Source organism: Pelodiscus sinensis, chromosome 1 (genome assembly GCF_049634645.1).
Source record: "Pelodiscus sinensis isolate JC-2024 chromosome 1, ASM4963464v1, whole genome shotgun sequence".
Taxonomy (NCBI): Eukaryota; Metazoa; Chordata; order Testudines; family Trionychidae; genus Pelodiscus; species Pelodiscus sinensis.
The window spans coordinates 266,021,448-266,033,521 of NC_134711.1; the positions used below are offsets into that span (position 1 = coordinate 266,021,448).

At 40.5% G+C, this 12,074-nt stretch overlaps 1 protein-coding gene across 2 annotated transcripts in view; it reads right to left on the reverse strand.

Annotated features, from left to right (window-relative positions):
* Positions 1 to 279: 279 nt before the first annotated feature.
* SCEL (sciellin) overlaps positions 280 to 12,074 on the reverse strand; it is a 71,916-nt gene continuing 60,121 nt past the window's right edge. For both annotated transcript variants that reach the window (XM_006116448.4, XM_006116447.4), the window contains 5 exons: positions 10,449 to 10,520; positions 8,141 to 8,215; positions 6,371 to 6,479; positions 4,771 to 4,873; positions 280 to 881 (listed from right to left, as the gene is read on the reverse strand). In XM_006116448.4, coding sequence (XP_006116510.1) covers positions 865 to 881; positions 4,771 to 4,873; positions 6,371 to 6,479; positions 8,141 to 8,215; positions 10,449 to 10,520 — 376 coding nt within the window. In that variant the 3' untranslated portion in view covers positions 280 to 864. The remainder of the gene's footprint in view (positions 882 to 4,770; positions 4,874 to 6,370; positions 6,480 to 8,140; positions 8,216 to 10,448; positions 10,521 to 12,074) is intronic.

Here is a 12,074-nt window from a genome sequence, read left to right on the forward strand (position 1 = left end):
TTCTCAGTCGGGGGCCACATCAGTGAGGGTTTGTTTGTTCGTTTTTGCTTCTCACTGGTGTGTGGGCCCTGACTGATTTTTCTATGGGTCAGCATCCCCTGACCCAAAAAAAGTTCCCAACCTCTAAAAGATGAATCAAAAATCCCAAGACAGGATGCTAGGAGCCAAAACCTATTACAGTAGTTCAATACATCACTGAACTACTTATGACTCTCTGTGAATAATGCCGATTATTGCTGACTCTTCGTGAACAGAAGTATGGTAACAAATGATGACCGATTCTTTTAATTTCTTTAATATATTTTCTGTGCCAAGACAAGTGCTTTTTATGTCCTTTACAATTAGTAGACACAAGATGTTGGCCTAACCACCTTGCAAAAGTAAGAGACTGTGTATAACAGTAATGTCATGCAGAGTAGAGATTTTATAATTGTATTGGATAGCCATAAGACCACTGCTTTTAAAAAATATATTATACATAAATGTATCAGTTTAAAAAACATAGCATATAAAGCTAACAGTTTTTTATTTGTTACCAGACATTTTGATAAAACAGGTCTTTCAAAACTCACAGGCCTTTAATACGGTACTTTTCAAGGTTACTCGACTTTTGCTAAATCACATGTAGAAATAACTGTTTCATACATCTTATGGACTTACTGAACTATATATTTTGTTGCTTTCTGGAAGTATATATAAGTCAACTTAAGTCTCATTGACTATGTTCCTATAGTGACTATTTAGTAATATTATACTTAGAATATTTCCTAACAAAAATATTTTTACATAGGTTATTTAAACATTAGGAAAAAAGTATTCAACTAAATATTACTATATCTTCATCCTGGTTTCTGGGAGCCAAAACTAGTAGATCCATTTTTCTGAAAGACAAAGAAAAGATTGATTAGAAGCATCAAAGCAAATATACAATCTATGCTTTCTAAACACACCAAAATGAATGTAATTGAATTACTGCAAAAGAGCTATTGAGGACAGATACTTAGTGATGTAAACTGGCATAGTTCTATGGACTCCACAGAGATTTGCTAGCTTACATAAACTCAAGATCTGGCCCTTGGTTTTAAAAATTCTAAAGGTTCATAACTGACACAATACATTAATGATTTTAACTGATTTTCCCACTGATTTTTGCAATGACATACATTAACATTGCATATTTCAGTAAAGTAATCCTAATGAGTATAATCTCATTTATGTAAGAGTTGTATACAAGAAATATATATTCACTGATAATTTATTAAACAAAGCTCTAGCTAGGCTTCAGTTTGACTTTATACAGTACACAGATTAATATTAATAATGCCATTCACAAGGCGTTGCTTCAGGTACAGAGAACCTCATGTTTTGTGACTAATCCTAAGAAACAAATGATTCTCCACTGTCTTGCATTTTTGTATAGTCAATTACATCTATGCCAAATATGCACAATGGAGGTGCAAAATATTTCCCTTCTGATATGGTGGTGTTTTACTCCCACTTAGCACAAGTGTGAATGACTACTCAAGGAGGAAAGCAGCGGAGAATGAAGCCCTTGATTTCTTGTGTCATGCATTTAATATGGCACAAAACATTAAAATTTAACATCCACTGATTCCCAAAACATGATAGAATCCAGAGTTTGTAACTGTTGGTCTCCCAATCTCAACAAACACAGTACTTCTTTTAAAGCAAATTACAGACTTATGTGCATAGATTTGTGACTCTGGCAGACCAGCCCCCAGCCCCTTCCAAAGCTTTAAGCCTCAGCCAACCACTGGCAAATTCATTGCTGAAAACCGTCTGTTTCACCTGGGTGTTAGCCAGGCCAAGATGGGTTTTTAACTTACAAACAATTCAAGAAGTCTAACAACATTGTCATAAGTTGCTTCATGCATTTATATCACTTATAATATCTTTATAACCTGCTGTAAGGCAGTATATAAGTTTCTACTTTAATAATGGCAAAAAATGTTTGCTGTGAAACTGTTGAATCTAGTCAGGAGAGGTCATCTCCTGCCCATCAAAACTAAATGGGCCATTTTTGGACACAATAAAACAAACCCTTTGTTAATTGCCCCTTCACCCTGAAGGGGCTATATGCATAAGTACTTGGCACATCAGCTTGAATTCTGGAAGAATGCAAAAAAGGAGCTAAAAAGATTTTTTTCCCCATTTTTTTTCTTGTTTGGATTGAGAGCTATAACCCAGAAGCAAAGATATTCGTGACCACGCAGTGTTAGCCCTAAAAGATATTCACAGATGACCAATTATTCAGACTGTCACCTTTTGAAATCCTAGAATTAGATTCCCTCTGGGTAGCAGACTTGGGGCTAGGATTAGGGCTCCTAATGGTAGGCATCGTCTTACAAGGGTTAGGGTTGCTCTGCATAGGCAATCTGGGGCCAGGGTAAGGGTTTCTACAGCTAGGGGAGTTGGGGCTAGAGTTATCTCTCCTACAGGGAGGCATCCCCACCCGTGGGTTAGGGTTACTACTAGCGGGAAATTTGGTGGTAAGGCTAAGGTTCCCATGGGTAGGTATCCCCACCTTACTACTGGCAGAAGATTTGGGGCTCAAATTTGGGTTTCTATGGGTAAGGATCCGCACCATACGGTAGGGCTCTATGAGTAGGGAACGCTGGGCTAAGGTTAGGGTTCCCATAGGTAAACATCCCTGCCCTACGATTAGAGCTACTACCCTAGAAAATTTGTGTATAGGGCTAAGGTTCCCATGGGTAAGCATCTCCACCCTCAGTTTAGGATTCCCATGGGTGAAGTACTTGGTGTTAGGGTTAGGGATGGGAAGGGGGTTTGCAGCTAGGATTAGGGTTCCTATGGTTAGGCATCTTCATCCTAGGTTTTGGGTTCTGACAGGTAGGGGACTTGGGATTAGGGTTAGGGTTCCTACGTATGGGCACTCCTGCCCTAAGATTAGGGTTCCTGTGGGTATAGATCTTAGTGCTCGAGTCAGGATTCCTATGGATAGGCATCCCTGTCCTAGTGTTAAGGTCCTCATGGGTAGGCATCCCCATCCTAGGGTTAGGGCTCCTATGGATTGAGGACTGGGACCTAGGGTTATTGTTTGGTGGATAGAGGTCTTGGGGTAGGGTGGTGGTTCTCAAACATTGTGTGAGGACCCTGAAGTAGGTTGCCACCTTGTTTTAATGTGGTCACTAGTGTTTGCACTTGACTTGCTGGGTTCTGAGACCAACACCCAAGCAGAAGCCCCACGGCTCAGGGCTGAGGTATTGACGTCAGCTGTAGGTTTCAGGGCTTAGATTACAGGTGCCCTGCCTGTGTATGAAGCCCTTGGGCTTCAACTTTGGGCCCCCTGCACAGGGTCTCAGGCTTTCTTTTACCCCTGCTGCCCCAAGCAGTGGGGCTTGATGAGGCTCAGGCTCCACTCCCCCTTCTTGGGAGGGTCATATAGTAATTTTTATTGTCAGAAGGAGGTTGCAGTGCCATGAAGTTTGAGAGTATTTGCTCTATAGTGTAACTCATTTGTGTATATATGGTAGTCTGCTTTAACCTTGTAATAAATCTCTCATTTCTTCTCATAATTAATAAGTCTTTATATTGTTTACTATTCCACTGCCTAAAATTTGGTGTGAGTACAAATTGACCTAAGGTAAGTGTCTAGTTTCTGGGGACTGAGAGCAACCTGAAAATGTTGTCGTCTTTTCACTACAGGTTGAACTTCTCTTGTCCAGTACCTTCAGGACCTGACTGGTGATGAACCATAGAATTTGCCAAACCACAGGAGGTCAATATTGTCTAGCAGCGTTACCAACACTTCCATTGTTTACTGGGCTCTTAGAAGACACTCAGGGGAAAATTGGAACTAAATAACAGCACAGAACACTGAGGCTGCATCTAGACTGGCATGATTTTGTGGAAATACTTTTAATGGAAAAGGTTTTCCGTTAAAAGTATTTCTGCAAAAGAGCATCTAGATTGGCATGGATGCTTTTGCGCAAAAAGTGCTTTTGCGCAAAAGCATCCGTGCCCAGTATAGACGCACTTTTGCACAAGAAAGCTCCAATGGCCATTTTAGCCATAGGGCTTTCTTGCGCAAAAAATTAAGGTGCCTGTCTACACTGACCCTCTTGCGCAAGTATTCTTGCGCAAGAGGGCTTATGCCTGAGCGGGAGCATCAAAGTATTTGCGCAAGAAGTACTGAATTCTTACATTAGAACGTCAGTGTTCTTCCACAAATTCAAGCGGCCAGTGTAGACAGTTGGCAAGTGTTTGCGCAAAAGTGGCCGTTTTTGCGCAAAATCTTGCCAGTCTAGATGCACCCTGAGAGCCAGGACTTGTGGCTGTAAACAAACTTTACTGGATTGAAGGAAACTTGGCCATACCCTTGGTAAGTGGATATCCAGCTAACTAAAATCATGACAGACCACGGATGTTGCCGGACCAGAGAGGTTCAATCTGTATGGCAAGCAACTATCACTAGGTCCAGCTTGCCTGGGTGGCAAGATAGACTGGAATGCCCAGAGGACTGTTTGTGACTCCATGGTAAGATTGCTATAATGTATTAGACGTTCATACTTGTTGTATTGGTATAATTTCATTAGAGAACATAGAAATAGTTTGAGGTTTCTGCCCTGCTTCTTGACAGTCTGCTCTGAGGTTGGCATGAGCGATCTTACCACACATCATCACTGAAACAAAAACTGAATTGCATTTTCGAAAGATATTTTAGAAATTTGAGAGGGAAAATAGAGCATTTAATTCAATTTACTATATTGTAGTCTTCTTGCAACTTACCTTTAATTTTGGAATAGCAGGGTTCACAATGCACAGTATTTTTGTAAATCCAAATGCTGTCTCCTGCTTTCAGGTCTTCCAAAGATCTTTTGCACACTTCACACTTTAACACATAATTATATGCACAGTTTTAAGTAAAAAAGAAATCCAAAAATCTGTCTGATATTTAAGCTCCAGCATATAAACATTCAAGGACAGAGGTGTAGCCAGCAGTATTTCGGTGTCACTGAACACAATCTCTCCAAGGAGTAGCAAACCTAATCAGCACAGTCAAATTATTACTTTCATGTAGTGCCCAAGGCTCAGTACTTTTTAACCTTGCAAACTGTAGATTTTCCTCCCCAACATTCTTAATTCTTTTTTCCATAGTTTGGGCCAGATAAGTGCACTGTTTAACAATCTTGACCTTTATGGAATAGATAGCGGAAACAACAGGAAAAACTGCCCAAAACACAAGACTGGTCAGAAACTCAGTTCTGAGTGCAAGAGTGAGAGTGAAAGTGCAGGCAGAAACTCCACAAAAGGAAACAAAAAATACAGTAAGGAAGCACCAGATACAGAAGCAATGTTAATTTGCTACAGAGAAAAAACTAAAAGCATTGGCTAGAAAGGAGCTTAGAATTATGAGCCATGAAACTGTCTCCTGCTTGATTCTTACTGTGTGGAAGGAAACATTACTTTACAATTCATTGTTAAATAAACATGATTAAACATAAACATTAGAAAAACATAAAGGGTGTGTCTACACAGCAAAGTTATTCCAGAATAATGGCCATTATTCCACAATAATTATGCGAGCGTCTACCCAGCCAGAGGATGAGGTGAAGGCTAGAACTTTAACATGGTTGAAAAAAGAGCTAGATAGATTCATGGAGGTTAGGTCCATCAATGGCTATTAGCCAGGATGGATAGGAATGGTGTCCTTCATCTCTGTTTCTCTGGAAGTGGGAGACAAGGGAGGGATCATGTGAGGATTACTTGCTGTGATCCCTCCCTCTGGGGCATCTGGTATTGGCCACTGTTGGCTGACAGGATACTGGGCTAGATGGACCTTTGGTCTGACCCACTATGGCCGTTCTTATGTAATTCCGTTATTTTGAAATAATTTTGAAATAACGGATGGCTTATTCTGATTTCTGTAAACCTAATTCTATGAAAAATAATACCTATTCCAAAATAGCTATTTCGTAATAAGGTGTGTGTAGATGCTCCACTTCCGCTATTTCGAAATAGCCCCTCACCAGGGCCATTTTAAGTTATTCCTCCTGGGGCTCTAAATTGAGATAGCACATGTACATAAGGGAAGCCTGCCTTGGACTAATTTTGAGGCTTCCCTGCAGTATATACCTGCTATTTCAAAATCAGCTGTTTTGGAATAACTATTTTGGAATAGCTTATTCCAAAATAACTGTGTAGCCAAAGGAAGTACCTCACTCCATCATCAATTTCTCCCCTAACAGAGAGAGCCAAAATGTCAGATCTTATGGGTAACTGTTCATATCAAAAGGGGTAACTTTACCTAAGCTTTGCTGCCCCGCCTCACTAGCTCTTACTAGTCCCTGGAAAATACAGATGGAAAGAAAGTGAAACCCCTTCTTACCTTGAAACAAGTTGAGTGACAGCAAATCTGTAGGGCATCTAAGATCATTTTGGCCTCTATGCCCAGTGGTTTCCGGCAGAATGTGCACATATCTTTTTCAATTATAGACCTATGTGTAAATAATATAACATCAGCTGTCAGAAAAACAGATACCATTAAAATCCAGGGAGAGAACTGATTAATTTAGTACATTACAGTGGAAGACCATTAGTATACAGCACATCCGTCAGGAATGAACTAATGATGCATTGATATTTTGTTGTGTGATTAATACTAGTGATGCATATACTGCAGGGTTGGGAAAACCAATTGATACATTTACCAGATAGCAAGAATACAAGCTTTATTTGGTGAGTGAAATGATTCTAAATGGCAGTCAAAATGTATTAAGTTGCTGACTACCTCGGGGTGTGTTCACAAAGCACTCTAGTGTACCCACAACTGGGCGCGTATTGTCTAGTACAGACGGATGGTATCTCTTCTCCAGTCACACTGCAGCAGCATGGGTGTTAGGTCAGGCTAGCTGCCCGAATATGTACCTGGGGGTACACAGATGGCATTGTACTTGGGCAGACTGTACTTGGGAGCCACCTTCTATGCCACCATAGACACTCTGCTATTTGTAGCACATTGTCTCTCTACTGTACAGACATTCCTTAACTGGAGGGGGCAGGGAAGCTAGTGCTTAGGACATTTTAATGTTTCAAAGAAGCAATCCAAGCAACTTATAGTTAGATTTACACTCTCAGTTAAGTACCCAATCATATACTGAGTTTTGGATCATCTCAGTGCTCGCTGCCTTTTCTTGTCATATTCCCAGTCTTTTCTTTTGACACTTTCATCTGCTGCTGCTGTTCTGGCTGTGTAAACTGAACTAATTTTGCTCACACCCACACACTGTTATGCTCCTGTATCCATTCCCATTTACCATGGTTGTTTGCCCTACTAGGCTATACTTACTTACATATTAGCCCTATTTTCATTAGGGTGTAGTCTATATTACAGAAGACGGTTGAATTAAGATACACAAATCCTGCTATGTTAATTACATAGCCGGAGCTGAAATGCCTTAAATTGAGTTTCTGCACCATCCATACAGCGGGAGCCCAATGGAGTCTTCACTAGACCTGCTAAATAGAACCCCAGAAGATCGACAACAGCAGTGTCAATTTTCCACATAGTGTTGACATGGCCTAAGAGTCTTTCTCAATGCAATTATTCCCTAATAATGGGAAGGTTAATGTTATGTGAATCCTAAATCGTGGACACAGTTTAAACTTCTTGTTATTGGTAAGTGAGGTTTTATTGATTTGAGCAGGTATTCCCTCTGTACTTGGAAATACTGTATTGTTAAAAATAAAACTTTCAATTGCAACCTTCCCCCATATCAGCCAATTTATCCATCTCTGTGCTCTGAACATTTGGTCACTACTGACTCTGTCCCCACTATAGCAAAGATAATTGTCCAAAACCAACATCTGCCAAATTACAATAAGGGCATGTCTATATGAAAGTTAGAACACAGCAAGCTGGGGTAAAAATCTACCTCGCATTAGTCTGCTGGGTGCACTAAGTGTCTGGTGTGGATCTCTAGAGCAATGGGTACTTGTAATGCAGAGCACAAGACCCTGGAAATGGCACAATTCTATTGGAAGGCAGGCCTGTCTGAGCAGACAGTCTGATCATAATGGGAGTGGCTTTTACTGTACTCGTTTGTCTATAGGTGATACTGCAAAGTGTCTGTGTTCTGCAGTACTCAGACATACATACCGATCAGAAGTAGAATAAACAGTTTTGATAGATTTTCCAGTAACATTTTCTTCATATGTATCATTGAGTGGTTTTCTGTAATACAGTAAATGATCAGTAGTTAGCAAGCAATAATTTTTTCAAAACTTTAATGCAATAAAGAAAATGTGCAGTTCACAAATATTAACATATAACCACAGCCCAAACTGTAAAAATAAGCTGAGATGAATTTTGTCTTTGTTTTAACACTCAATTGAGAAAATAAATCTCATTTTAATAAATTCAACAAAATACCATGTTTTGTGCTGTGTTGCTTTACAATCCTTACAAACATTTCAAACTGAAATAAAAAACCCATTAAGCAAAATCTGCAATATGATAAATTTGACTGCTTGCGATTATCTCCCCATCTAAACGTTATCGGATTGATCGGTTATAAGGTCAAAAGAGAGCACTAGGATCATCTAGTCTGACCTCCTGTAGTACCCAAGCCAGATGATTTAATTCCTGTTTGAACTAAAGCATATATTTTTTTAAAAGCATCAGAGAAATGCCATGTTTTTCTACCAGTGCTGCCCTTTTAGTATTAGTCAATCATTTTTTGCTAAAATTGTGATATATCCCTAGTACAATGAGCATCATTGAGATATAAAGTTGTCTATTACACAATGGTATGTCTAGTTACCACAGTAATTGTAGAGCTCCATATACTGATAACTGGAAATACTGTAGAAAATTTAACTATTTTGGAGCTAACCAGTCAGGTATTTTTTAACAGAGCTTGTTCTGGCTATTTTACTGTTGAGAATAATTCCATTTAACATAGCAGTAATCATCAGTCGGGAAGCAAGTAAGAAAGTCTACCTGCCAAACAAATTCACAGGTTTTGAACTTTTCTGAACTTAATAATCTTACTTCTTGAGGATTACATTGGAACTATCATAAGATAATGATGACAACTTTGTACTATTGTTTTATAATGCAGTTAAAATTGCTTTTTACAGTAGTCCTTATTTGCATTAGAAGCCTTCTCTCAGGGTATGTCTACACTACAAAGTTAATTCGAACTAACAGACGTTAGTTTGAATTAACTTTAATAGGCGCTACACATACAAACCGCTAGTTCGAACTTAATTCGAATTAGCGGAGCGCTTAATTCGAACTAAGTAAACCTCATTCTACGAGGACTAATGCCTAGTTCAAATTAAGTAGTTCGAATTAAGGGCTGTGTAGCCACTTAATTCGAACTAGTGGGAGGCTAGCCCTCCCCAGCTTGCCCTGGTGGCCACTCTGGGCACCACCAGGGAAATTTGTCTGCCCCCCTCCTGGCCCCAGAACCCTTAAAGGGGGATGGTCTGGCTATGGTGCCCGTGCCAGGTGCAAGCCTGCCAGCACCCAGCCAGCAGACCCTGCACCTAGCACGAGCCAGCCACCCGCTGCCACCCAGCCCTCCGCCTCTTCCCGGGACCAGGCTGGCGGCTCCCAGGAGCCTGCCCGGGGCCGCAAGAGGTGGGCGCCCGCCTGGTCTAGTTCGGAGATCGTGGACCTCATCGAGGTTTGGGGGGAAGCCTCCAACGTCCACGACCTCCGCACTAGGCACAGGAAAGTGGCCGTCTAGAGCAGGATAGCTGCCAGCCTGGCCACCCAGGAGCAGGTTTGCATGAAAATCAAGGTGGTCCAGTGAGACCCCTGACCCTGAGCCCTGAGCTTAGAACATAAGAACATAAGAACGGCTGTACCGGGTCAGACCAAAGGTCCATCTAGCCCAGTAGCCTGTTTGCCGACAGCGGCCCACACTAGGTACCCTGGAGGGGATGGACCGAAGACAATGACCAAGCCATTTGTCTTGTGCCATCCATCTCCAGCCTTCCACAAACAGAGGCCAGGGACACCATTTCTACCCCCTAGCTAATACCACTCCACGGACCCAACCTCCATGAATTTATCTAACTTCTCTTTAAACTCTGTTATAGTTCTAGCCTTCACAGCCTCCTGCAGCAAGGAGTTCCACAGGTTGACTATTTGCTTTGTGAAGAAGAACTTTCTGTTATTAGTTTGAAGCCTGCTACCCATTCATTTCATTTGGTGTCCTGTAGTCCTTCTATTATGGGAACTAATGAAGAAATTTTCTTTATGCACCCTCTCCACATCACTCATGCTTTTATAGACCTCTATCATATCCCCCCTCAGTCTCCTCTTTTCTAAGCTGAAAAGTCCCAGTCTCTTTAGCCTCTTTAGCCTCTTTAGCCACAAATAACATCATTTGTGTATAACTTGGTATATTCAGAATTGCTGTAGAGAAAAACACTTGGAGGTATCTTTCCAGTACCTATTCTCCTTATATGTCTTTGTGTACACAACAGTGTCCTTTGAACTTGAGGAACTGGTTGAAGTATTATTGCTGAAAGAGAAACAAACATGTATTACTGCATCTTTAAAAAAGTAATTATACTATATACAAAACAATTACAAGAGGCTGTAAATAATAGTAAAGCTAATTCCTAGTCCTGAATTTCACTGGTTATTTTAGGGTCTAATCTTGCCCTCACAAAGTTCCACAGAAGCCAGGGCCTCAGTCAGCAACTCAGTCATATTGTTTCATACAATAGCAGGAACCTATTCACTACACATAATAGAGCAGTACAAAAGGAATTAACATTGGGATGAAATCCAATCCCTCTCCCCTCCTGGAAATTCTACATTTAGAATTTTTTTTGTCAATCCTGCTGCACGTTCCTTAATTTGCCACGTTGCAATCTGGTTCTGCAGTACCTATAGCAACATAATTAGCACTCTTCGAAAGAATTAACTATGGGAAAATGGACAGAACAACACGAGGGCATTTCACTTTGTTTAAATATTTTAATGACTTAAATGTGGTTTTCTATTCACAGTGCAGTAAAGGGTACACATCCTGCCAAGTTAAAAGGAAACACTACATACTGTATCACACTCTTTACCTGTTAAAATGTCTCAGAGGAGTAGCCATGTTTGTCTGTAACTTTAAAAACAAGTAGTCCCGTGGCACCTTAGAGACTAACAAATATATATACATGTTTTGTATCATGAGTTTTCGTGAGCAAAACCCACTTCTTCAGATGAGCTGGAATGGAATATTTTTCAGCATCCAGCTCATCTGAAGAATTGGATTTTGCCCACGAAAGCTCATGATTCTTTATCTGCTGTTATTGTTTTATTATTATCCATGACACTTTTCAAAATTAGTCACAAAGCTACAAAAGCCATAACAACAATTATACACCACCTGCGAAATGCTGATCAACATGTGTGTTGAATATTTATTCTGAGTCCTGAAGTTATGTTTTCTTTCACTTTTGGCCAAATTGTCATCTGAGCTTATGTGGTAATGCACAAGTGTAACCATAAGCAAGAACGCCCAGTATCCCGTTGCAGAAATAGGAAGAGGAGGGACTGTACACCTGGTTCTTCCTTCCCCTCCCCACTTCCAAGCAAGAGGCAGGAAGAGTATGGAGAGGACAGGCGTGGGTGGAGCCTTGGCCCCAGCTGAAATAATGCACCTCCCATTCCTCATTACTGAGTAGTATCTTGCATTGCTACTGATCAAGGTCAGTAGCAGAATTCTTCCATTCTCCTCCTCAAGAGTGTTCTTTCATTCAGGCAGAATGACACATTGTTTATTTGTCATCAAAGACTTAATCTTCTGATAACCCTGTTATGACTTGGTGTGGAAAAAGCATATTATTTGTTTCACTTGCTTTCTCACTACCCTTCAATAAGTGGGAAGTTGATACTTTCTCCAAGTATCCAGTCTATAAATGTGGTGAGTTTTCAAAGAAATTTACAGTATAAGTGTCTGTAGTTACAAATTCTAGATAAAGGAAGAGACTTCGGCACTGAAAGGGAAGAACCTTTTAAAAATCTATTTGCTTCAGTATGTCCCTCACCGGAGAGACAGAAAACCCAATCGAGTTCT